The 26,550-nt window shown below is 57.3% G+C and overlaps 1 protein-coding gene across 2 annotated transcripts in view; it reads left to right on the top strand.

Moving 5' to 3' along the window:
• The window catches only part of CSNK1G2 (casein kinase 1 gamma 2), a 46,397-nt gene extending 23,939 nt beyond the window's left edge, over positions 1-22,458 (top strand). The window contains exons 2-13 of one of the 2 annotated variants that reach the window (XM_075038165.1): positions 5,500-5,999; positions 13,968-14,008; positions 14,544-14,613; positions 15,039-15,187; positions 15,586-15,820; positions 16,045-16,130; positions 16,697-16,781; positions 16,888-17,036; positions 17,478-17,561; positions 19,335-19,439; positions 21,229-21,335; positions 21,908-22,458. In XM_075038165.1, coding sequence (XP_074894266.1) covers positions 5,813-5,999; positions 13,968-14,008; positions 14,544-14,613; positions 15,039-15,187; positions 15,586-15,820; positions 16,045-16,130; positions 16,697-16,781; positions 16,888-17,036; positions 17,478-17,561; positions 19,335-19,439; positions 21,229-21,335; positions 21,908-21,962 — 1,353 coding nt within the window. In that variant the 5' untranslated portion in view covers positions 5,500-5,812 and the 3' untranslated portion in view covers positions 21,963-22,458. The remainder of the gene's footprint in view (positions 1-5,499; positions 6,000-13,967; positions 14,009-14,543; positions 14,614-15,038; positions 15,188-15,585; positions 15,821-16,044; positions 16,131-16,696; positions 16,782-16,887; positions 17,037-17,477; positions 17,562-19,334; positions 19,440-21,228; positions 21,336-21,907) is intronic. The other variant, XM_075038166.1, reaches the window with a different exon arrangement.
• Positions 22,459-26,550: the final 4,092 nt, after the last annotated feature.

Below are 26,550 nucleotides of genomic sequence, written 5' to 3'. Positions count from 1 at the left end.
GGGGTCTCCTGTGGGAAGCCTGGTGAGACTTCCATCACCCCTCATTTTAGGAAGCCTCTGTGTCGTGGCACAGCTTTTCCCCGTTTCATCATGAGCGGGGTTGGCTGCCAACACTGAAGACTGGAATGCATTTTTAAACTACAAACCTTTGTAGACGTCATCTGGGACCATCTGCAGCTTGCTTTAAAGATGTTGGATCTTGCTTTGTTTTAAGACTTTTGATCTCCTTGTAAGAAAAGACGACCTGCCTTCTAAACTTTTAAAATTTATTGGGTTTTGGTTTCAGCTGTGTAAGGCCACCGGTTGCTTTTTGGTCTGGATTTTGTATTGGGAGCCAGCTGATGGGTCATCCTTTGGGACATCAGGGTATTTGTGATTATTTTTAGCTTTTAATTGGCAGTGATCTGTACTCAGAGCTGTGTAGTGTCAAGGGCTTTTCTTTTTTGTGCTCTCAAGAAGCTTTCCTTTCTCTTTCATCTGGATGCAGCTGTGTTTCTCTTTTGCTCGCAAAGCACAGAGTACACGAGGAAACCGGCTTCAAGTACTCATCCCAAAGGCTTGTGGAGATCAGGGCTCAGTACAGTCAAGCCTCCGTGGCTGGGGGTAGCATCACACCCGCCTGGGGGAGCCGGCTGGTCCAGGACACCTGGACTCTGTTCCAAGAAGTGCCATGAACCTGCTCCCTGACCTTCACCAATCACTTCCCTGCTCTGGGCCGCTATTTTTTCCTCCTCTTCCCCTATTTGTCTTGCCCCGTTTAATTGTAACCTCTTTCGGGCAGGAACACTGTGTGTGTATAAAGGGACTAGAACAATGTGCCCCAGATGGTATTGTACAAGTCCTTTCTCGGCAGCCACAAGGTTTCACTATACAGGAAAGAAATTTTTAAAAACACAACTTTTCAGCATTTGATACTTGCAAATGTGGCCGGGAACTTCCCGAGCCTTGGTATTTCAGTCCAAGTCACAGGTCTCAGAGACAAGGGCTAGGACTAGAATCGCAGCTTTTTTCTTCTTTTTTTTTTTTAAAAAAAAAAACCCAAACAAAACAACAAAAACCCAACCACCCCCACCCCCAATTCCTTTTTCTCACCCTTATGACTGCAGGGAAAAGCTTGTAAATGTGACTGGAGTAGACCTGGCATGCCCAAAACCAGATGGCAAATAAAAAGAACCCAGTATTTGAACAAAAACAACATGAACCCCTTCTTTGGCTTTAAAATGATTGCTTGAGTGTGTTTTTGCCCCCTTTATGGCACTTTCAGTGTTTTTGTCATTCTGTTTTGGGGAGGAGCTGAAGTCGCTTGCACTTGTCTGCAGTTTATTTCACTTTCAGGTTCCCTGGCTTGGAGCACTTGCACTGCAAACACTGCAGGGCAGTGCTTATTTGTTTTAAGACCACAGCTTGCTTTGGAATTTCTTCTACCACACTTCAGGCCAATTTATTTTTTTTCTTATTCATCCCCCTACCTCCCCTTCCCCCCAAAGAGAGAAAGAAGTTTTCTTAGTCTCATCTTGCATCAGATTTGATACCAGGCCAACTACTCCAGCCTAGAAGGTGCTTTTCTGAGGCTGCTTGCCTCGATGTGACCTTCTGGGTGAGGATTCCTGTTCAAAATGCAACAATGTGCCATCGGTTTTCATCAGGGGCATCTTCCTCATGATGCTGCGACCCTGGGGTGGCAGGATGGGGCAGGTCTGGGTCCCCATTGCCCATCCAGAGGCTGCTGTGTTTTAACAAACACAGGTTTTGCAGGGCTGTTTGCTCCAGAGCAGTGGGAGTCCTGGGATTTTACCAAAGGTTTCTGTTTCTAATTAGGTTGTTCTCAATTTTAAAGGCCAGAGATCTCTTTATGGCACAGAGTGGAAAACCTGACCAGTCATTGACACCACACAGAGAGGTGGGTTCTGCTTTTGTATCGAGGTACAGAGAGCTGTTGCCTCTCCTTGACGCTCTACGGATGCGAAAATAGATTCCTCCCAGCCCTCAGCTCCTGGTGGCTCATCCACAGGGGAGGCTGGTGGGCAGAGTTTGGAGGAGCGTCACTTGCCTTGGCCTGACTCACACGGATGCGGTTCAGTGACTTCCTGCTGCTCTGACCGCCCAGCTTTGGAAAAGGGGGAATTTCAGCGCTGCAGCCAGCTGGCACACAGCCCTGGCTCAGGGGTCGGTGCCATGGCCTTGCCAGTCGTTGCCCTGGCCCAGCTGCCTGAAATCGAGGTTTGGAGCCAGGCTCTTTTGGGAGGGCTGCTCCTGAGGCCCGGGCTTGCTGTGCAGGCAGGGCTGGAGAGTCATGCTACACTGCTGCCTGCGTTTGTCTGGGCTGGGGGAAGACAGCACAGTCTCCTGGTGCTCGCAGGAAACAGTATTTATTTTTTCCCTTCTGTTAGGGCTCTGTCTCACTCCATTGTCTGAAATTGCCTTGCAGAGACTGGCCCATAACTCTTTAAAAAAAAAAAAAATCCCAAGTGTGGGGGCTGGAGCTCCCTCAGCTCTGGCTGTCGGCCGCCTGACTCTGCAAACAGTCTGGACCTGAAATCCCCTGGGACTGAACATAAAGGTCTGATTCAAAACGAAAACGGGGTATGAAGCAGTGTGGCCTGTGCACTGCCGGCTGCCTCCCCTTCCCCGGTGTGTGGCTGGAGCCACGTCTGGGCAAGGTGACTCCCGAAATGCCTGGGGAGAGCCATGCCCTGCCGCCTGCTCTGGGAGGTCACGGGGGAAATGGCTCCCTGGTGTCCTTGCCAGAGGCCGGCAGAGGTGGGAGAAGCGTGAGACGCGCAGGAGGGCACCGCCATGTGCCGAACCCGGAACGGAAATTATTGGGGGAGCAAAGAATGAGCAGGATATCACGTGTTGGCTGTGTGCGCTCGGGGCTGGGGGAGAACAAAGCTCAGGGAAGCCCTGCTCTGCTGCCGCTCCCACCCGGCTTCCTGCTGGCACGGGATGGAGACCGCTGGCTGCCGGGGGAAGGGAGCGTCAGGGCAGGAGCTGGCCCGCAGCTGCCCGCGTGGCCTTCAGAGAAGCTGGAAGGCTCTGCGTGCCTCAGTTTCCCTCGGCTGAGATGTGCTGTGTGCAGCAGGATGGTCCCCAGGTGTTGGCCTGCCAGTGGTGGCCTTGGAGGGCTAGGCTGCTCTGTGCTGGGGCTGCTGTGCTCTAGGGATGCTCCGGAGGTGTTGGCCTGGAGGATGGTGCCTGTGGGGGAAGGAGGGGGCTCCCATTCCCATGTGAAAGCCTCGTTCCCCCAGTACCTGAACAGGCAGGTGTCCCACATGCAGATGGGTCTCATGCACCCACAACAGCCCTGAGGAGCTGGGCCAGCATCCTGCACCTTCGGTGCCTGCAGTTCCGGTCCCTCTTGGAGAGCAGCGGCATTTTGCCAGCATGCTGTGGACAGAGTGTGGTGGTCCCTGGTGAGGATTTGGTGTCAGGAGAGGACTGGGAGTGGGGCAGCCCCAGGGAGCAGCTCCCCTGCCCACGGACTGTTACACAGCCAGTCCTTCCCCCATGCTGAGCTCTGGCTTGGGTGTCTTTTCTCCCTCGGTTGCTCTTGGACCCTCCCCCACTTCCCCCCATGCACCCTTCAGCACAAGAAGCCTTTTTTTTTTTGTTATTAATAGCTATTGAGAGCCAATAAAAGTTTTACGGGTTTGGCCAAGCGTCAGGACTTGCAGTGTGCTCATTTCCTGGAGTCTGAGCGCTGGAGGGGCGTGGGTTTGCTTGTTTAACCTGCAGGTAATGAGGCCGCGGCAGCAAGGGCTCTTGGTGGGCATCATGGGAGCCCAGAGGGGAGCAGAGGAAGGTGGTGAGAGGGGGAGCTGGGCCAGGGGAGGTGGACAGGGAGGGGTGGGGGCTGCCTCCCACCTCGGCTCACTCAAAATGCAGCACGGGCTGAGCTGGGAGCAAAACCAGAGATGATGAATGCTGGGGGTAAAGTAGGGCTTGCATGTGTTGGTCTGTCTGTCTCTCACATGGCCTCCCAGCGTGCACCCGGCTCTGCGCTTTCCAGCCCGTGTTTAGCTTCCTGGCTGTCCTGCTCCTGGCATGCTCTGGCTGCCTCCCGCACAGGCGACCCTGCAAGGAGGGACTGAGCCTGACCTCCCCCCAGGCAGCTCCGCTGGGAGTCCTGGATGGAGGGAGAGCATGGCTGTCTTTTGGGAACCTGGTTCCCTGAGCACAGAGCTGGTCGATGATACTTGTCATCCCACCCCTCTGGAAGGGAGCAGGGGTCTGATTTGGCCTCAGTGTTGGGCTGTAGTTGTGTGAACACACTCAGCTCTACAGGGGTGCTTGTGCAGAGCCAATGTCACGGAATAGTTTAGGTTAGAAGGGACCTTTAAAGGTCATCTAGTCCAACTGCCTTGCAATGAGCAGGGGTGTGCACATTGGAAGGAGCTCCCTGGTTCGAGGGTCTGAGCTGAGTCCTGCCTGTTTGCAGGGGCCGAGGGGAACCCTGAGTTACTCCACCACCAGCACAGGGCTTCCCGCCAGCCTCACTGGGAAGTGCTGGGAGCTGCATACATGAGGTAGGCAAGGTGCTGCACAGCCATCGGTTACTTTCAGTGAGTGTCACAGTGGCTTTTGCCCAGCCTGCAGCCAGCAGCCCTGTTGGCCACTGTGCCTTGCTCCAGGCTTTGCACATAAAATCAAGGTTTGTTTGTGAGAGCGGAGGAAGAGGCAGCAATCGGGAGCTCGCCATGGAGGCGAGCAGGGGTATTAGTAAGTCCTGGGTTCCTGTTTGCCAGTGTCTGTTTTACCCCAGCCTGGCAGGCCTGGGCGAGCTGTCATGGGAGCTCTGAGCATGGTCATTCCCCACACATGCACAGCTGCTTAGGAACTGTGTCCTCTCCCATGTGTCCTGGCGCAGGATCGCTGGCACAAAGGTCCCGGCCCAGCCGCAATGGAGGCTGGTGCTGGGGGGAAGAGCTCTGACTCAGCTGGCCACGACCTCTGGACCCACAGGGACCCTCCTGGCAAGCAGCCATCGGGGAAGAACATCCTCTTTTCAGTTCATAGGAAATTGCACGCCTGGCGTAGTTTGCCCCCTAACGCAGTGGTTTACGTGTGTGTCCTCTGCTCTTGGGGACTCTCAGGTCTGACCAGTGGCAGCCTGGTCCCAAGTGCCTCAGCTGGTGCCTCAGAAGGTCTCCCTGCTGCCAGCAGCCCTTGCCTGTGGGGACATTGTTCTCCCCATGTGACTCTGCTGGCTCCGACCTGGAGATGCTCGTCAAGCGTTTCACGTCCTGTCCTGGCCAGACTTTTATTTATTTATTTATGCTAGCATCTTAGATGTGGGGCACCCTGCAATGGTCCTGATAACCCAGCTTCTCCCGCCTCTCAGCTGCAGCACTGTTCATCGTTGTGGGAGTTACTTGTAACACAGGGAAGGTGTTGGAGGGGCTCTGCAGAGCTGGGGGCGGGAGGCTGGAGCCCACAAGCCCCTGTTGTCCTCTGCCTCCTTGTTTCCTCATGCTAATTTTCTCCCTTTCCTTTCTGCAGCTGGGAGACTGAGGAGCCACGCTGGGAGGACCCTCTCCGCAGGATGTTCTCTCCACCAAAGAACTCCCTGTAACAGGCGATGATGACAATCCCGGCGGGACCTTGGAAAGCACTAAGATTTCAGTAGCCCAGCACCCGTGGGTGGCCGCTTATCCCTCCTTCTCCACACCCTGCCCTCCCGTCACTCACCGTGATGGTGTATTAACCAAGAAAAGCCCTGCTTCTTTTCTTCTCCTCACCCCTCAACTTTCGGCAGCTCTGGGATTTGTATGGCAGCAGCGTAACCGTGGAGAGGCCGGGGTATCACAAACTTATGGATTTTGATAAGAGAGGAGGGAAAGGGGAGCTGGAGGAAGGTAAAAGGATGTCCAAGACAGGTGGAGGAAGGAGCAGTCATGGAAGCCGGAGTGCTGGAACCAACTCGGGAGTCTTAATGGTGGGTCCCAACTTCCGGGTCGGCAAGAAGATTGGATGCGGCAATTTTGGGGAGCTCCGTCTAGGTGAGAAGGTTCTTCTTCTGTCCTCGCTATAACTACTTGTGCAGGGATTGCCCTGGCATCCAGCTCCTGCAGCAGGAGGAGCTGGCACATGCCTGCGACCATCAGCACAAAGGGTGTTGACTGGCCATACAGTGCTGAAGCATTGCAGGTTGTAGGTAGCCCTTGTTTCCTTTGCAGAGTTTCCTTTTCCTCAGCCCCTTCACGCTGTGCTTGATCTTTGAAAGCCCATCACAGCCTGAAGGACTGATTGCAGAGGTGTTTCCCATCTCCTCTCCATACCTGTTGCTCTTCAGGTTTGTCAGGGAAAGCATTACAGTTCAGTCCTGTCTGTTGGAAGTGGTGGTGGCCCACACAGGCCTGGGTGTTCCCCCAGTCCAGGTACACTTGGTGAGTAAAGTTTCACGAGATGCCACTGTGTGGTCACCAGATCTTGTGCCCACTTGTGCACAGGGTGCTGCCCTCCCACTGCGCCATGTGCTTAGGAGAGTAGATGGAGATGGGGGCCTGTGGGCTTTTTGGTTTGCTGGGGCAAACATCTGGGGAAGAGAATCAGTATTTTATCCTGGGTAAATTCTCTAGTTGTTGAAACTGGTTGTTTCAGAGTCTCTCCTAAAATTTTATGCAGGGGAGAGAGAAAGGGCTGAATAAAACTCAAGCGCCTTCCATGGTCACTTTCCATTTTGAACCAAGTTAATCAGGAAACAGTTCAAGCGAACTCTTGTGTAGAGGATGGGTAGGTTGCTCCACTCCCAAGGACTCGGCATGCCCCAGGAGGCTTTCAGCAAGCTGTTCACTCTTCGGTTGGCATCAGGCAGCTGGGAGAGGCCTGGCAGTGCCAGGCACCGCTGTGCCAGCAGTGCAGTCTGGATGTCTCCAGGAATGCACGTTAGACATGTTGATGGAGTCTCTGCCAGGCGGAGCGTTGGCCTTGGCTGCGAGTGCTATGGGAACGGGCTTGTGCCCTAGGAAGAGGGAAGAGAGCCTGTCCCTGGAGCAGGCTGGGAGCCTGACAGCTGTAGGCCTTGTTGCTCCACGATATTTTAAGCAGCGCCTGTTCAAACCAAGCTCTGAGCTAAACCTGCAGTAAATGTGGTCGTCTTGGCTGACTGTTTGCGTGCAAAAGGAGCAGGAGGTGGGAGGCTGTTGGGAGGCGCGGCCGGCAGCCCCGGCTCAGGCACCCGTGCAGAGGGTGGGGTGAGTTTACCCACCTCGCTGTGCCGCCTCTGTCTGTGGGGAGTTAATGTTAGCTCTTCCCAGCACGACAGACTGGCTGGTGCCAGGCTAAACTGTCCTGTTCCTGAACTCCCTGATGGGATCGCCGCTTAATTGCAGAGCTTGGGAAAATGTTCTGTTTAAAATCCAACCAAATGGTTCTCATATTCAGCAACGGAGGGTCTGTCTCTCCCGCTGTCATGAAGTGCTCTGACCCTTCCTCCAGACCGAGGTATTGTGGAAGGAGAGGTATTTAGGGATTTTGCCACACCAGCTGCTCCTTTCACTACCCAGGTGGATCTGGACATCCCCTGGGGATGCTGCACCTCCTGCTGTCAGGGCCTCCCTGCAGGGCTGGCTGGGAGGGGGTGGACAGAGGTCTCTGAGCCGTGCAGGGTCTACCTGGGTCCTTCCACCTCCTTTTCCGTGCTTGCCCATGAATGTCCCACAGTGGGTACGTGTTTCTGGGCGAGCTATCTTCCTAGATCCTGCTCTAGGCAGGAGTCTGAAACAACTGGGGCTCTGGCTGTTGCTTTGTCTGGCGTGCTCAGCACCGGGGGTCAGTGTGACCCCCTGCCTTGGCCTCCCCCTCGCTTTTTGAGGACTGCACCAAGGTGGACACAAGTCTCGCATGAATCTGAGGAGTGTCTGTGAAATTGGCAGTCTGGGTTGCTCAGAGCAGAGCTGCTGCAGGGACGTGGAAGCAGTTGGGCTCAGTTTGCTCATGGCTGAAGGGACAAGCAGTGAGCTCTTGCTCTGGGGCTCTGCAGTGGTCAATTATCGCTGTGAGAGTTTGTCCTTGCTACGAGCAAAAGAAGCTTCTAGTCCTTTCACGTGATTTTCCCCTACCCTGTCACACCCTATAGTGCCTGGCCATAACATAGTAAAGGCCTGAGCACAAGATCTCATCACAGCAGTGGAAGCCACAGCTATGTGGCTTTTCTCCTAAAATTGCATCTCTGTTACTTAGGTGTGCCTCTGAGCTGCGTCAGGGCTCAGGAATGCTTTCAGGACTTCACAGAAAGTAGGGATTCCTCCAACTGCAGATGAATGGCAAGGGACCAGAGGGATCCTGCTGTGAAGTGGTGGCATGAGCAGGAATGCTCCCCAGCTGTTGCTGGACACTCAGTTTTCCCCTGTGAATGGAGTATTCGCACTCAAGGCAGGCTGGATGCAGAGGCAAAAGTGTAGCTTAGTGTTTAAAAGCTCCCAAATCTTCTTTGGATTTTTTTCTTTCATAAAAAACCCCCAGGAGATCTTGCAAAAACATGCTAGGAGGCGACTCCTCCAGCTCCCAGTGGTGGGGGATGGAGGAAGATGAAGTTGTCTTCCTGAAACAGGTAACACCTTGCCCAATTTCGTCACTGCGCCGAGAGGCAGGTGCCGATCTATCGTTCTGGGTGCCTCAGCTCAGCTGCCCCAGATTGAGACAAGTGTCCTCCGAGGTGCAGAGGTGTCCAAAATCAAAAGTGATTTGTTTAAAAACAAAATTTAAAAAAAATTGGCAAAAGGCATTTTTGGGAAGCCAGAAGGGGAATGACTTGGGCAGGAGTTCTTGGCTGCCAGAGCCATGCTTGGATCCTGCTACTCCGGCTTCGTGCTGGCCTTGGCGTCCTGGGTGATACACAAACGTAGTGCCAGTCCCTGTCCCAGTCAGGCAGCGCTGCTGGTCAGTTCCTCGCTGTATGAGCGTGACTGGAGAGCTGGGGTGGGGCGGCTGCCCCAGTCCTCTGGTGCATGGGGTTTGGGGGGGAACTATGTGGGTGTTTAGATTGTGCAGGTGGTGGGTCCTGTTACCTCCTGGTTACCATGTCCTGGTGCTTCACCCTGGGCTGGGCAGGGCACTGTGCCCTGGCCAGCACATCCAGAGTGCTTGTTCTTCCCCCTGCTAGCCTGCAGCTGTGGATGAATGCCAACCCAGCTCCTCGTGGGGCTTTCCACAGGCAGCCCTGGGCAGCACCCACTGCCTGCACTCCCCCGAGCTCCCCCCTGCCCTGGCTGGGCAGCACCCCTGCCCATCTGCTGCATGCAGCCAGCCCGCCTCCGTGCCAGGGCTGAATGCTGCCCTCTGAAACTCAAGGCAGGAGGAAACTGATGGCAGCAGGGGTGACTGGAGCGTGGCTGGTGGCTTGTGTGCCCTGGCACTGGGCTACGGCCAAGCGGCGGGAGCCTGCAGCCTGCTGCCTCTGCCAGCTCCCTGTACCCCTGGGAGCGAGGCCAGCACGTACTGCTTGCAGCGAGGGTTTGTTGGAGCAGCCCTCTCTTAGCAGCTCCTCAGTGGTGCTTTGGGGTGGGCTGGGATAGGGGGAGAGAAGGAAAATCCAGACATTGACCAGAAAGGTCAAAAATGAGCCCAAAGCACCTGGGTGGTGTGCAAGACCCTTTCCCTGAGCTCAGCCTGGTGCTGGGCTGCCTCAGACCTGCACTTTGGAGCTAGTAGCTGCTGTTTGTCCAGCCATGCTGCCTGGGCAGGGGCCTCCCTGATGGCCCCCTCCTGAGCCTGGCCTGAAGCCTATGCTCTGAGGAGGTTGTGCTGTGGAGCTGCACTGGGGCAGCCTCAGCCCAGGCATGGGGTTTGGGGAGGGATGGGGACCCGGCAGAGGCTGCTGCTTCTGTTATTCCTGCAGTAAACTTCTGCAAATGTGCTTTTTGCACCTTTCCTGTGCTCACCCCTCTCCCCCAGTCTGGTGCATTCATTTCTAATGGTAGCTTGGAAACACAAATGTCTGTTTTCCTTCAAAGTTAAAAGCTGGAAATTAACTTATTTTTTAAAAAGTAAAACCAGCATTTTGGAAGGAATTAAATGGGGGGGAGGTCCTTGTGCAGCATATGAGCCAGCAGCAGGTCACTACTACAGCTGGGCTGGGGCCATGTCCCAGCTGAATGGTCACTTGCGAGTGCTGGGGACATTCCCAAGCTCTCTTGAGCTGTGGCTCCCACCCCTGGCCTGTAGCCTCCTGGGTACTTGCAGTAGGTTACTTCTTGGGGGACACAAAAGAGATCTTCAGCGAATGCAGGCTAGGGTCAGCACACTGCACATGACACCCTTCTCTTTTTGGCTCGGCAGAGACCTCTGTACCTGTGCATGTGTGGTGAAGGGCTCAGCCACCTCTAAAAGGCGGCTGGCTGGTCGGAGCTGCAGACCCGACACACGCTGGAGGCAGCTCATGGCTGTCTTTGGAGTAGGCTGTGGGAGAGAAGAGCCCACACGCTGCCTGCCAACTGTTCCTCTTGCCTCCCTTGCTAATGGCTCACGCTTGTTTTTCCTCTTGGTCTTTCACAGCCTCCTCTAGAGGAAGGTCAAACTCCAAAATAACTTTTTTTTTTTTTTTTTTTTTTTTATTCCAATGGTATTAAAACCCAATGCTCCAAGGAACTGTCAGTACTTGGACTGATGCAGCTGGTGTTGCTGGGGCTGTGGTGCTTGCAGTGCTGGGCTGGTGCCCGGCCGCCTTCGCACAGAGCTGCCTTCTTCTTCCTGCACTCCTCGACTGCATTGCCTGGGGACCGGAGAAGCCAAATTGCTGGTCCCAGTGCCCAGACACAACTCCATGCTCCTGCTGCAACCAGGGCTGTAGTGGAAAGCCTCCCGGTGTGGTCAGTGCGGTGCTGTGCCCCACGCTGTGCCATGACCAAGGGGCAGCACCAGGCAGAGGGGCTGGCACAGGGGAAGCCATTTGGATGGGGACCTGGTTGGGAGCCCGGCGCAGAGCCCGGCTCCTCCTCAGGCCGCCGTGATGTGCAGGAGCAGGTGCCGAACTCCACTGCTGCCAAATCCGCCTTCACGAGGGAGACGATTTGGGTGTTAGCACAGGGTTAAGAGAAAGCCATGTCTGGCTTTTAAACACAATAGGGACCCCAGGTCTGGCCACCTCCTCTCGGCTATGATCAGACATGCCGAGTCTTGCAGGTGTTGGCAGCTGGATTCAGAGGTGCCGCCAGCACTGAGCAGGGCAAAGGCCTCTCTGCAAATGCAAATATTTGCTTTCTGCTGCCCATCTTGATGCTTTTCTCTTTTTTTTTTTTTATTTCAAAAGCACATTTTCTTCTATGAATCCTGCAGCGCTGCCTGCTTGAGTCCTCCCCGGGGCAGTCCATGGACTCCAACACATTTTAAGTGTTAAAGTTATCATCGTTAGTGAGCGCTCAGCAGAGTGGGCAGCATGGGGGCGGCCACGGGAGCTGCTCCAGGAGCTGGAGCGGGGAGTTCCCCAGCATGAGCCGGGCCCTGCTGGGGGAAGGACCCCACAGCCCTCTCTCCTTGCTCTTTCACTTTTTCTTTCCTGTTGCTTTGTTTTTCTTCATGATAGGCCAGTTCTCTTTGCATGTTCTTTTGTCAGGGAAGAGGATGGTGGTGGTTAGACAGCAGCAATGGTCCATGCTTTCTCTGCTACCCCATCTTTTCTATCAGCTTTGTCCAAGCCCTCTGAGCATTACAGGAAGGGAGGATCCATGGGGGTATCAAATGATTTGGACTTGTTTCTTGGGCTGGGAGAGGGCTGCCAGCTCCCAGAGCATTTTTGCGGGTAGCTTTCTCTGCCAGCGAGCCACAGGGGGGCCAGCGTGGTGGGGACAGGACAGATGCCACGTAACAGGGACGGGGTGGACCTCTCCCAGCACAGCACTGCTGCGGATGCTCCTGCCTCCTTCCATTCTCCCTCCCTACTGTACTGGGCCAGTTTTGCAGTGCACCTCTGACAGGGTGGCAGGTATCCTGCCGTGGGTCTTTTTTCCCTCTTTAGACCCAGCGTAACCTCAGGGAGAATCCAGCTGATTTTTTTGGTTGCATGTTACTGCCCTGAAGGCAGCAGTGATTTTTTTGGGCTGAACTTTACAGCCCTGAGGCCAGAGCCCACTTTAGCTGGGGAGCACGTGGGGACCCTGTGCCATTGTCGCAGGCAGGGCCATGCCTGCCTGGCTGGGCTCTGCCTACCCCTGCATCTCAGCTGATGCATGTAGCTGTTTTGCTCTCCCTTGCGATTGTTTGCAAAACACAGAGGTCCTGGTGAGTGGAAGATAAGCTGCCTGCCCGCACTTCTGCTGGCTGGCTTGCTGCCTTCTCTCCCTGTTCAGTCATTGGGAGGTGACTGCTTATGGGAGGGGTGAGGGAGCTGCACTGGGGTCCATCAAGATTTCAGTTCTTCCCTGCCCCAATCAAGTTCCCAATCAACTGAGGGTTTCCTTGAGCTCTGGAGCCATGGATCTGGGGGATATCCCACCTCCTCCCCAGCAAACGTCAGTCCATGATGGGCCAAAAACCCTCGGTCTGGCATACGCTTGTGTTAGCCAGACATTTCTCCCTTGCACATCACCTACTTCCTAATCGCTGTGAAGTGATTTGGTTTTGCAGAGGCAGGAGACAAAGTGGCTTGGCAGCAGTTCCCTGGGGTGGGAGAGGGTCAATGAGGCAGCAGGATTGAGCCCCTCCTTGGCTGCAGAGCCCGTCCCTGGGAGGAGCCGGTCCATTAATATCTCCCATTCATCCCTCTTCCCGTAATCCTGCCGCTGACTCTGGCGCTCAGCAGCTGGCTCTGATGTCACCCGACGAGGATTTATTGCTGCTTCAGGTGGAGAGCAGCAGTCGGAGCAGATGAAATCTTATGCCAGGAGGAGCTTGTTCCCTGAGCAAATTGCTTGGAGAAAATCCGAGGAGACAGATGCAGCTCCATCAGATACGCACATGCCAGGCAGTGGGATCGTGTGTCTGCTGGCTCTGCGTGCAGTGGAAGGGAACCTGCTGCAGTTAACTCCCATCTCCCCAGTGTCATGAAGGGGCCTCAAATGTTTCTGCAAAACTCTTCAGTCTTTGCCTTTATGGACCTGGGGCAGAGATGGTACTGATGCTTCCCAGGTGTAACACCTTCCTCATGCCCTCCTGGCTCTCTGGGGTGAACAGGGTAGTGTGAGGACACAGTTAGTTCAGCCTTTCTGTAGTTATGGGTGTGAAAACTCCTGCGAAGGTGCTGAGCTCTCTAGGAAGTCATTTACAGGGTTTTGGGGTGGCATGGCTGCCCTTTCAGTCTGGCCTTCCCCACAGCACATCGGTGCCATCAGCTCCTCCTCGTATAGTCTGGGCCACGCTGTAGGTCTGCTCCTGGCTTCCCCTCCACCCTTGGGTGGGTGGCAGCATCCCGAAGGATGAGGTTGAGCCATATACATGTGCACACACACACGTGTGCCATCCCCAGGAGTGTCCTAAGCTCTGGGGAAGGGATTTCCACCTACCTGCGATGTCTTCAAACCACTGCCAGCTGCAGTGCCTCAAGCTGCCCCAGTGCTCTGGAGGGTCCTTCCTCCCTGCCAACCTCTGTGTGGTCCTGCTACCCACAAAGCAGCGTCCCCTGACTCTGGACAGGCCTCCCAGAGCAGGGCAGCCCCTCTCCATGCAGGGCTGTGGCTGGGAGAAAGAGCAAGTCCCAGCCTTGTTCCTACCTTGGCCAGTCACATCCCTGCAGGCCCAGACTGGGATGCTGCCCCCCTCCCAGCAGACTTGGCTCCAGCCCCCCAGCAGCCTGCCCATCCCAGAGGAATCCACCTACCCCATCTGGGGGTAATTAACAGGCATGTTGCAACTCCCCACAGTGGGTTCCTGCTCCTGCTCATGCCTCAAGGCCTGTTTATGTATTGTGGGAGCCACCGAACCTGTTCTGGACATTCTGCAGCCCAGGAGCCCTCGGGGACTGTGGTGGGTGTGATGTGGGGTTAATGCAAAGGTTCACTTGTTTTCAGTTGCCTTTTTTCTGTCTCTCCCTGCAGGAAAGAACCTCTACACGAATGAATACGTAGCTATCAAATTGGTGAGTCCCTCAGGTGGTCGGGGGTGGTGATGTTCAGGCTGCCTGGGAAGCAGATTGTTCGCCCTCCCCAGGTTGTTAGAGCGGGTCAAGCCGAGCGGGTTGCAATACGTGGTGGATGGGTGGGTGCGCAGGGAAGCTGTGCTCACTGCTAGGAATTGAGGGCAGGCAAAGCAACGCGCGTCATTGCAGGTGGGGTGATCTGGGCCCGGGGAGAGAAGAGCTAGGTCTTTGCTTCTCCAGGACCTCCCTGTGGCCTGTGCTGCGCTCAGCCGGTGGCAGCGGCAGAGAGACCTCCAGGAGAGGGTGGTCCCCACTGATACCTGCTCCCATTAGTGTCTGCCCCAGCACCCGGATCTCTCTGGAGGGGCTGGATCTGTCTCCCATATGGGCTGGTTTTCTCTCGTTGTCCCCTGAGGCTCTCATCTCAACCGCAAATGTTCTTAGTCCAGCATGTGAAGGAGGTGTCTGACACCCAGACCTCCCTAACATCCTGCTCCCTGCAACAGACTTAACTGTTCTCCTTCTCTCCTCCAAGGAACCCATAAAATCCCGGGCCCCCCAGCTGCATCTGGAGTATCGGTTCTACAAACAGCTCGGCAATGCAGGTATGGGGCCAGGCTGAGCTGCCGTGGGGAGCTGGCTGCCTGGGCGACCCTGCTAGGAAAGGGAGGCTTCCTATAAATGTGACTGCAACTTCACTCCCCGGCCTGAGCAGCTCCTGCCCATCTGCTCGGCTGGGAGAGGCCGATTTTACGCAAAGCCACATCTAATCTTTGATCCCTTCTTATTTAGTTCTTTCCCCCCACCTCCCCCGCAGCAGAGTCAGGGATGCAGATGGAGCTGCCTCCTTCGCCCTCGTGCTAAGAGCAGAGCCAGGCTGTCTGTGGTGCCGAGGGAGGGCAGCGTAGAGACATCCCCCCCATATGCAGCCCCCTGTCCCAACTCCAGCAACAGCATGGCCGTGACAGCGTGGCTGTGTGCTGCTCAGCCCTGTTGCAACCCCTGACAACCCCTGCTCTGTCTCTTGCAGAAGGAATTCCTCAGGTTTACTACTTTGGCCCCTGCGGGAAGTACAATGCCATGGTGTTGGAGCTGCTAGGACCCAGCCTAGAAGATCTCTTTGATCTGTGTGATCGGACCTTCACGCTCAAGACCGTCCTGATGATCGCAATCCAGCTGGTGAGCACGGCATCTCCACCTCGCCTGTGGCTCTGCATAGCTCACCCTGGCCCGCCTAGCCGCAGACTTCCCCGGGGGAGCGGGGTGGTGCGTGGGCACAGTGGCTGCGTGGGGACCCTGCAGGGAAGGGGAGGGGAAGGACAGATGAACCAGCGCCTGGCAGGCCGCAGGAGGCACTGCCTGCTGGCACATGCCAGACCACCTCCCTCCATACCTCACCCTCTCCCTGGTGTAGGAGGGCTCTCCCTCACCCCCTCTGAGCACAAACGAGCGTCTCTCACTGTGTGTCCGAGATGCAGCCAGACTGAGGTTGTCCCCCAGGGAAGGAGGGTGCAGGGAGGCATGCAGGACACATGGTGCATCTCTGCTGTGGTGCTGACATCTCCTGCTGCCCCCAGATCACACGGATGGAGTACGTCCACACCAAAAGCCTGATCTACAGAGACGTCAAGCCAGAGAACTTCCTGGTGGGGCGGCCGGGCAGCAAGCGGCAGCACACCATCCACATCATCGATTTTGGCCTGGCCAAAGAGTATATTGACCCCGAGACCAAAAAACACATCCCCTACCGAGAGCACAAGAGCCTGACAGGGACAGCACGCTACATGAGCATCAACACCCACCTCGGGAAAGGTGTGTGCGCACCGTGCGGCCAGCCCTGCCTCTTGGCCAAAAGGGAGAGGGAAGGGGACTACAGGGTGTGAGCTCCCCCCTGCCAGAGGTGGGGCTGGGGACAAACTGCCTCTCCTGCTTTTCAGCCTGGGATGTTGGCAGGGGACTTGGGGTGCTGCAGGGTCTGGTGGGGATACAGACAGTGGCTGTAGTGGGAACATGCCCATGTCTCTTCCTCCATGCAGAACAAAGCCGCAGGGACGACCTGGAAGCATTAGGGCACATGTTTATGTACTTCCTCCGCGGGAGCCTCCCTTGGCAAGGCCTCAAGGTAACTGCCAGCTTCTGCTGTCCCTGGGCACGTGTCACGACTTGGACAGACCAGGGAGTCGTGTTGAATTCAGAATTCCTTGCAGAGTTTGTTGTTAGGCAGAACTTGCCCCACCACAATGTTTGAAGCATTAACTCTTTCAGTCTCTTACAGCACAGCTGCCCCATGGGTCTGGCTCTGCCCTGGCATGGGCGGCATCTTGGAGGGAGGAGAAGCTCTGGCCCCCAGGGTGTTGGAGGGTTGGCATCCCACCAGATGCAGGGGCTGTTGCTCTGAGCTCTGTGCCAGGCCCCTGCTATGCTGAGTGGCTGTAGGTGTCCCCCTCTCTGTGTCCCCCCACTTTGCGGGTATCCCAGCTGCTCTTACAGTGGCTGTCCTGGAACCGCACGCCCTGGTGTTCATCCTCCAGACCTGCCCTGGGAGAGGGTATTCCCTGGGAATGAGCTCTTGCTGTTAGCTGGAAAAGGGGGACCAAGAAACCGTTCGTGGTGTGACAGCACCCAGTGCCTTCCCCTCTCTGACCTGACCTTCCCCTCTCATGCTGACCTGCTCCTTGCCTCTGCCAGGCTGACACGCTAAAGGAGAGGTATCAGAAGATCGGCGACACCAAAAGAGCCACTCCAGTGGAGGTGCTCTGTGAGAACTTCCCAGGTGAGGGCACTCTACATGGCCTGTCCCTGTCCCCAGCCTGGCCCCAGAGCCTGCTGGCCTGGCATCTTGTCCCCCTGCCCCAATTGAGCCCACTCTGTTCCTGCAGAGGAGATGGCCACGTACTTGCGCTATGTGCGGCGGCTGGATTTCTTCGAGAAGCCTGACTACGACTACCTGCGGAAGCTCTTCACAGACTTGTTCGAGAGGAACGGTTACGTGTTCGACTATGAATACGACTGGGCAGGGAAACCACTGGTGAGTGGCGAGGGAGCTGGGTCGGGCAGAGGGTGCTGGGCCCCAGGGCACCGAGGGGGCGGTGGGTAGCATGATGGGGAGTCAGCATGGTCTGTGGCAGCAGCCAGGGAGGATGCAGGTAGGCAGTTGTCCCTGCCTTGCACGTCCATGCCTGACAGGTCAGCTCCACCAGTCCTCACCAGACACCAGCAGCCAGCTCCAAGCTGGGGCTGTCGTGCCAACGAGTTAAAGCTGTGACACAGAAATTTGAGGCTTCTGGAGCTAAGAGGAACCCAGCAGTCACGTTGGCACCTCATGGTGCTGCTGGGGCCAGGATGGGGGCTGGGATCAGGCCCCAATTCTGGGGTATTCTGCATGTTTGGCCAGAGATTGGATCTGGGGGTGTGGGACGGTGGTAGGGCTGCTGTGCTGTGACTGATGTTTTCCTTGTCATGTCCCCAGCCCACCCCCATTGGCACGATGCACAGCGAGGTGCAGGTGCAGCCACCGAACAGAGACAAAGCACAGCCACACACCAAACACCAGGTGAGTGGCGGCACTGCCCCAGCTGGAGCACGGGACCACGGTCGTGCGCTGCTCGGCTTTTCTGCTCCACAGACCCATGGAGCCCAGCAGGGCCTCTGGATGGAGGCAGGGACTGGGGCATCCTTTTTTCCCCAGTGCTGTCTGTGGGAGGGCTTCCTCCTTGCAGGTCTGGGTCTGTGGCTAGCGGGGGGACCAAGGCAGTGGCCCTTGTGCCAGGTGGCCTGGCAAAAGTGGGAGGAAGCAGCTGTGGGAGGCTGTAGCATGGCGGGGAAACGCCAGGCCTGGGCTTCAGCTGGCAAGCTGCAGGGTTTAGTGCTGGCCTGTGGGTGTGGGCACGGTACAGGCTGAGCCACCTTGTGCTAAGGAAGATGTCCCCAGTGCCGCGTCCCCACGGGGGTAACTTGCTGCTCTGTTCACGGTGCCACTTTCATCAATGGGGCAGGGACACGGGACAAGGGAGAGGGCTGCCTGGGCCTCGGAGGGGTTCACGGGGCAGCTTGGCAGTGTGTGGCCCTGTGCTGGAGAGGGGCTGGCTTTGCCCTGGGAACTGGCAGGGCACATGGGGCCGAGCCGGGAGCAGCCACGGGCAGGGAGATGGGCAGAGCTGTGCAGGCAGCTCCCTGCCTGGGCTGCTGTGGGAAAGGACCAGGCTGCCCGGCCCTTCTCTGGTGCCGTGGCCTGTCCTACCCTGGTGAAGGAAACACGGCTTTGGGACTGCTGCCATCAAGAGCAAACCTCGCACGTTTCCCCAGCAGTCCTGTACAGACCCTCGTCCTCTTGCCTTGAACTTCCACAGGGAGCAGAGCACCTGCAAACACGCTGGAACCAAGGGTGCAGCACCCTGTCCACCCTCACCAATGTATTGGCCCAACAGTGCCCCTTGCTGCTCCTGGCCAAGCACAGGGAGCCTGGGACAGCCCTGGCTCTCACTGGCCAGCGGCTGGGCAGCACTTCCTTAGGGAGAGGACGTCTTCAAAGTGCCTCTGGCTTGTTACTGGGAACTTGCTCCCAGTAAGGTCTGCTTTCTGCCTCCAGCATCTGAGGGACGCTGTGTTCAACAACCCTTCTTGAGAGCAGTGGGAAAAGCAAAGCACAAAACTCCCACAGTGTGGGAGCAGTTTCCAACCTGGGGATGGCAGGGGCCCCCAGCAGCTGTGGGCCTATGCCATATTCACCATGGCGAGGGTTTGGGAGCAGGATGCTCCCCCGCTGTGGGACAGCTAAGAAGCCTGTGCCCTCGAGGAGCAGCACAGCTCGCTTCCTCACAGTCACCCCGCAAAGATCTGCGTCGGCCTCAGAACATTGCGCTCGCAGGAGAGTGGCCGGCAGCATCGCCTTGGCCCGGTTGCATCTCCCCACGCAGCGAGTGGCACTGCTGTCCCAGCCTGCTCCGAAATGCAGCCACCAGCCCTACATGGGGCTGGCTGCGCTCTGTGGGGTGATGTGCCTTCAGCTGCCCAGAGAGGACATGCCCAGAGCCCAGCTCCATTGCTGGGGGGGGTGTGTGCGTGTATGTGGCAGGGAGGATGCAGACCCACGGTGTCACTGCGGGGACCACTCTGGGGAGCCGCCAGGACGGTGCTGCGCGAGTGCCCTCCGCAATCACAAACTCGAGCTGCTCCGGTCATGTTTTTGCTTTTGCATGTCTTATTTTCTCGACTCCCTTTGCCACTCTTCTCCCTGCCCCTTCCCTCCACCTCTCCCTTCTCTTCCCCATTCTTCCTCTTTTCTTTTGTTTCTTTTCATTCTGTTCCTCCTGCCTGTCGCGAGCAGCCGCCCGAGGGGACGGAGTTGTGGGATCCTCAGGCCGGTGGGCAGCCTGCCGAGGAGCCTTTGGGAGCTCACCTGGCAGCCGGCAGGCTCGGGGGGTCCGTCCAGGTACATGCAACCACGCGCCGAGGGCAGGGGCGGGCGCGGGAGGGAGCAGAGCCGACCTGCGCCATGCGACCTGCCCGCAAAGCCGGGCGCAGGCCAACATGTGTCTGCTGGCTGTGCCAGGGGATCAGCCCTGCTCCCCTGCCCTGGGGCGGCCTCAGGGCCACGCATGCCCAGGGTCTTGCCTAGGCTGCAACACGTGCTGCCCTGTCCCTGTGGTGCGTGACGCTCACGGCTCACAGACGAGGCTGGCGCTGCTTCCCGGGGTGCTGCCGGGCTCCCTTGGTGCTGCCGGTGGGACTTGGAGGGCGGTTAGAGATGGATGAGGTGCTGGCTCTGTGCCATGCGGTGGCACGAGCAGCCAGGTGGGCATTGGGTTCTGCTCCCAGTGCTGCTCATCCCAGCAGTGCCGGACAACGCGGCCTTATCCCACGCGGGGACTTCCCCGTGCCTTCCTTGATTGGAGCGACGGCTTCGAGTCCTGCTTCTCCTCCCTTTCCCTGGGCAGTCCTCGGCCTCATCTCCCCGCCTCGGTCCTGCGCTCGCGCCGTCGGCCACGTGCTCACCGCCCTCGCAGCCTCTGCCGCTCGACCCCTCTTGGGCTGGTGGGGTCCAGCCCACGTGGATGGTGGGGCATCCATGATGGGTCCCCCCGCCCCGGCTGGGTCTGTGCTGCTTCTTCCGTCTCTGCTTCCGTCCCTGCCGCTGCTGCTCGTTCCTGCTGCTCCGTGGTGAATCTCTGCTGGTGCTCAGTCCCAGGCTCGGGCCCGGCTCCCGCCGCTGCTGTCGCAGGGTCAGGGCAGACCGTGGGGCCAGCTTGTTCTCTGCCCTGCTCCTCCTGTACCACATCCCCTACCTGCCACGGTGGCTGCTCCCCGCTCTCGCTCTGCAAACCCCCACCCCGTCTTCCGCCTGCACCCGGCACTGCAGGGGGGGTGTTGGTGACGCACAGGGGTCTCTGGGCTTGTTTCAGGGGGCTGTAGCTTGACGTAGCCCTGCTGGCTGGACACTGTGGCTGTCAGATGGCAGCTCCTCCACGAGTCTGGGTAAGGCCGATCCTCCTTGCCAGGGACGAGCAGCTTGGCAATCCTTTGGCCTGTGCATCCCCAGGGAGCTCCTGGCTTTGCCTGGGGGCAGCGGGTGCAGGAGGGGGATTTCAGGCAAGTCCCAGTTGCCTGTGCCAACCCCGTCCTTGCTTTGGTGATTCGGATCTCCTCCCGGTCCTGGCACCGTGCACGGCCCCTCTGCCCCAGCGAGCGGGCAGGAGCTCAGGGGCACCTCGAGGCTGGCAGGAGCCTGCAGGGTGGGTGCTGGGCTGAGTCCCACAGGGCCCAGCGGTGCTGGGGCTTGGGGCTGGGAAGCAAGAGCTGTGTCTAGTTGCTCGCCATGTGGCCGTGGCAAGGTCTCCTTGGAGCTAACGGCCTCGTGGGGCCATGTCTCCTGGGCACGTTGGAGCTGGTTGCCAGCAAGCCCCTCTCCTGGCAGGGTGTGCAGGCGTGCCCAGGAGCTGGGATCCTCCCAGAGACACCGAGGGGATCAAACGCCTCTGTGCGATGGGGCTGCTTGGGAGTGCTCAGCACTGAGGTTGAGCACCCGCTGTCTGGGCGAGGGCATCATCCTGCTGCCCTGTGTGGGGACCTTGGTGCTCCTGGCTCACGCAGGGCCGGGGGGGGCTGTGCCGCCTCCTGGGGCTGCACCTCTGCAGGACACAGCTGCCGCGGGATGGGGGACGAGGCTAAGGACTGGCCTGTGCCCCGTGGGCTGCCCCACACTGACACTTGCCTCTCCCCAGGTGATGAGCTCCACCAACGGAGAGCTGAACACGGACGACCCGACGGCAGGACATTCGAACGCCCCCATCACAGCCCCCACCGAGGTGGAGGTGACAGACGATACAAAGTAAGGACACAGCCCCACTGCCTCCCTCTCATCAGGGCCGGGATGAATGCGGGTTTTGGCAGATGCCCTGCGATGTGCGATGCCTTGTCCAGTCCCCTCCAGGGAGAAACAGCCCAGGCCTAGAGCGAGTAACTACCGCTCTTCCCTGGCACTCCACGAGGGGTGTCCCTGCAGGGCCACCGCCACTCCCGGCCCCTTCACACCTCGCCCTGCCCAGCCCCAACGCTCGTGCGTGCACGGATCCGGGCCCATCCCTTTTCCGGGAGCCCCTGCCTGGACCCGGCTCTGGCCACTGGCATTTGCTGTGGCTGGCGTTGCGTGCCGTGGCCAGTGTCACTTGTCCTGGCCGGTGTCACTCGCTGTGGCAGGTGTCATTTGCCGTGGCCATTGTGGTGCTCCCAGTCCAGCCGCTGCCACATACCAGGGGCACTTCCTGGAGCAGCTCTGCCCACGGGGTCTCACCAACATGCCAAGGGGTTTCCATCCCCGCCACCGGCTCTGCCCTGACCATAGGGCTGCTGAGCCCGTCCGTGTCCAGGCCCGGGCACTGATGGGGTCCCCTCCGTCCCCAGGTGCTGCTGTTTCTTCAAGAGAAGGAAGAGGAAAACCACCAAGCGTCGCAAGTGAGCTGCCGGGGCCGGGTGGAGCGGCATGCACGATGGCTCCTCTCCCTCTGGCCGTGGCTGGATCTTGACCTGCGGAGCCGGTGCCAGCGGCCCCTCAGTTTGGACGGGGACAGGGGGAGGCCGAGCCGGACGGCCTCCCCCAGCGCCCCACGTGCAGGCGGGGAGCGGGGCCTCCCCAAACTGCTTGTCCTCTCCTCCGCCACTCGCCCAGCGCGTGGCCGTTTACTCGAACCAAGCCCGACTTCGCTGAAGTTCCTGCGTCCGTCAAAAAGGAAAAAAAAAAAAAAAAAAACCCCGAAACAAATCCACAGCGTCACTTGCTTTTGAGTCTATAACTAGTTTGAAAATGGGGATCAACTCTACAGACTCTGAACCGTCGCTGTCAGAAGAAGAAGCAGAAGACAATTTTGAGAGCAGTGGGCTAAGGAGGATTTTTTTTTTTTTTTTTTCTGTTGCTTCTTTGTCTCTTAAGTTAATTTAAAGTGAGTCTCGGTGCAGAGTGCTGAGTTGTCAGTCTTTGACCGTCATCTTCAGTGTTACCGAATTCTGCTCTTCCTTTAGGGCCCCCCCACCCCGTGTCCCCCATTGGGTCCCCCCCCTTCGTTAACGCCTTTGATGACGAGCGGTGCGGTCTCTGGTACGGTGAGAGGTGCTGGGGTGCGTGCGGGGGCGGGCAGGGTGGGGAGGGGAGGAAATGCGTTTACAGTTCATTTTACGATGCACTTTTGCTAGCAATACAGGTGAAGTTTGGTCTTGCCAGGAACAGGTCGAGGAATCCCAGGGGCTGGGGGACGTGGGGACAGGGATGGCCGGGCACCGGACTGCCTCGGCCACTGCCAGGGCCGCCTGGCCGAGACCAAAGGGACCCGTGAAGGGAGCTGGCAGCACACGGAGGAAAAGCAAAGCAGCCTCATCTCTGGCGCTGGGATGTCTTACGGCTCCATGCGTTTCCTCCACAGATTTAGGTATTTGCAGCAGCGCAGGGGCAGTGGTTTGGTTTTTTTTGGCCTCTGGTTTTTCAGACCGTTTGCTGCGTGTCAGAGCGGGCCCCGGGGCTGCTCTCCAGGGCGGCAGCAGGCGCAGGGTGGGCCGTGGCCGGGGTGGGCAGACATGGAGGCACACGGCAAAGGGCGTCAGGGTGGGCTAACGCTGCCGGAGCTGCTGGTGTGGCGTCCTGCCGCCTGCGCTGGGGAAAACCTGGAGTTTTTGCAACTTACACACAAATGCATGGACGTGAACACGAACACAGAGAGATCCCCACACACGGAGACACCCCCACCACACCTCCCCTGTTCCTCACCATCCCCAGGGCACTGCAGCTTCCCCACATGACTGAACCCGTGCGCTGTTGTGTGTATTGATCGTGACACGCTGGGGGGGGGGAAAGGCACACTTTTACTTATCTTTACCAAAACCCTGTTGTTCTGCCCCAAGAGAGGGGCTGAGGCTTTGCGGGGGGGGGGGGGGGGGGGGGAATGGGACCATCTGTGGCTGCTTTGAAACATTTGGCCAAACTGACCATCTCTGGGAGTGGCTGGAGACCCCGAATCACGGGGGGGGGGGGGCTGCGCCAGCCTGGGGGGGTGTCACCCTGCCTGGGCACCCATGGGCCACAGCTGCACATGGGGGCCCTGGGGAGGGCACTGCGCTGTGGCCCCTCTTCTTCCTAAATTTGGGATTGACCCCCGCTTTGGCTTCTCCTGGGCTGCAGTGGGGCAGGAGGGGCCAGGGCAGCCCCAGCTGCTGCTGTGTCCCCCGGCCACGGCGGGGAGGGGTGACGTGCAACGTTTGATCTTGTTTCCCCAACGAGGCAAACAAACACACAAAAAATTTTAAAAATCGCCTTAAATTTTCACTGGAAGCAGACCCTTCTTAGAGCATCGGCTCAGACCAACCCAAGCGGAGGCCGAAGAGGAGCCGTGGAGGGGAAGGGACGTGGCTGTGGGCATTTGCCCAGCTTCGTCTGCACCCTCTGCTGCCGGCAGCTGCGAGCAGGGCTGCAGGGGCAGCCGAGGACAGCGGCCCGGCCCCCAGAACTTACTGTCCTTCCAGCGAGGAGTCCAAAAACTGAGATTGTACGTGAGGGCGTTTGTTCCATTGCGAGTTTAGTTACTGCTTTAAAACAAAGTGTACAGAAATGGCATTTAAATTTCTCTGATGCTTCCTGGAAGCCATAGAATTTAGGGGCTTTTTTTTTTTAATAAAAAACAATTAAAAAAATAAAATAAAAAATCTTTAAAAACCTATGCATTCTTCTGCATTTGATTGCATCCCCCCCCCCCCTTTTCATCTGAGGCTCCACCAGCAGCAGGTTCCCCATCCCTGGGGAAAACTGCCCCTGCTCCTCCGTGGCCGTCCCTAGCAGAGGGCCAGCTCCCCTGCCACGCACTGTGCACCGGCCTTTTGTGCAGCTAAACAGTACCGAGCTAAAAATACATCCCCCTCATTTCTTTTTCATGTGAAACAGCAGGAGGAAAGCTGGGGGAGGTCGGGGGGGGGGGGGGGGGGGCAGCAGGGAGGCTCATGGCTGCAGGCAGCTCCCTGCCCAGCCTGATTCTCCCCAGGGCTCCCAGTGGATGTTCCTCTAAAAACCCGGTGAGTGGGGAAGTTGGTGGCACAGGAGGGCAGTTCCCAGCTGGAGCCCGGTCCTCAGCCACAGGCAGGGCTCTATAAAAGGGGGTTCCGCAGCCCTGATGCGGGTGGGGGGAGCTGGGGGACTGCCTTCCAGTCCTGCCTGAGCAGACAGGGCAGGGGAGCTGCCCTTTACCCCTCACTCACAGCAAGATCCCTGCTTTCAAAGACCCAGACTGACCCCTGCAAAGGCCAGGGCAGCTTTTAATGCATGTTTAATTGCCAAAACCCTTCAATCAAGGCGAAAGAAATTCAGCCATAAATAACACGCTAAATCGAGGGGCTAACACCCACCCAGCATCCTCCTGCTCTCCTCCCCCAGAGAAACACAGGCTCCACAACCTCATTTCCCAGAGGGTCTGGGCTTCCCAAGCAGCGATCTGCCTTTCTCTCAGGACTCCCGAGAGTCCAGCTCATCCCACGCACCACAGAAAAGGAAGCCGAGGACCTCGCGCCCTTAGCTGGGGGAGAAGGGCCAGGAACGAGCTCGGGATAGATCCCCCCATCCGCCTTTCCTTTGACACACCAGCAGCCATCAGCTCTCTTCAAATCACAAAGAAACTTTTGTAAAGACAACCTGAATGTCTTTATTGATTTCCTATTTACAAATCACAAAGCTGGCCAAAAGCAGAGTGTGAACACTGAACGAGAGCATCGGATACATTCATCAATATAGCACTGGAGTCGAGACAGTCCCAGCTCTGCTCGGAAGGTGACGTGGTACAACAGAATGTCTCATACTTTTGGAAACAGGCATGTCCAACAATGATTTACATTCATCTATCTACAAAAGCCAGAATTGCATCAAACTGCGTAAAAGCCATAAGAACAGAAGTTGCTCAGGTGTAGTTCAGAGTTTGACTCCTCTCCCTCCCCAACACGCTACCAGACCTACCTTGTGGGGTGATGGTGGGAAGGGTGGGTTTGGGAAGAGACTCTGCATAACAAAATAGTACTAAAACCAGATGCTTCCAGGGAAGAGCCAGGAAGGAGGCGCCTACCTCGGCTGAGCAAGCCCTGCCATCGAGTCCTGCTCTTTCCACAGCCAAGCACGCAGCTTTGCTTCTTTCAAATTCCAATTATTACCGCTATTACCACCTATATACAGAAATGCCCCGAGGTGCCGCATCCACAGCAGACAGCTTACCCCGGGGAAGGCGCAAGCCCCGACACGGTTCTTGGGTGCCAGTAGTGAAGTTCCCACAACCTTTGAGAAAAGGGGCAGAGGCAGGAGGCGAGAGCGGGCACAACTACGGACATCCCGACGGGCTGCCTGCCCTGCGGGAAGGAGTGTGCCCAGCCTGTTCATCCATCTCACAACACTGTTTGCATTGCACAGAGTCAGGTTCAGTAATGAAGTCATGGACCCATCAGTTTTTTTCTTTTTTTTTTTTCCTTTTTTTTTTTTTTTTTTTTTTTTTTTAGTACTGGCCATATTAAAAACATCCTACCTTGAAGCAGGCTTACAATATACACATCTTACAACGTCTTCCTAGAGAACGTAACACACTATTGACATCTCTAATAGCTACTGGTTAGGAGGTGCAGGGCGTTCCTGACAGTATTACTGCTGCGCGGCTGATGAGGAGATACCCGGCCAGCCACGGACCGAGGGCAGAGCCCGACCGCAGGGAGCAAGAGGAGGAGATGTCATTTCCCCAGCGAGTGAGCAGGCACCGAGCCATCCGCACTGGCGAAGGACGACTACATTTCAACTTCTAGCAGCTAAGTATGGTGGCAACTGCTGCCCGGCGAGTTACAACAGCTTCATGTGCCTGGAGCAGAGGGGGAGGTTTGCAAAGGGGAACCTCAGCTTTGAGGCAGCACCACCCCTGCCAGCAAGTCCCGTGCAGACTTCGAAAGGCTCTGGCCACGCTGCCAAGCAGGGTTTTAATTACAGCTTCCTCTGCAGAGCAGGGGGAGGAAATATTCTCATAGTCTTCACCAGTGGGCAGCGG

Source organism: Buteo buteo, chromosome 10 (assembly GCF_964188355.1).
Source record: "Buteo buteo chromosome 10, bButBut1.hap1.1, whole genome shotgun sequence".
Taxonomy (NCBI): Eukaryota; Metazoa; Chordata; class Aves; order Accipitriformes; family Accipitridae; genus Buteo; species Buteo buteo.
This window is presented reverse-complemented; position numbering and strand designations above follow the sequence as displayed.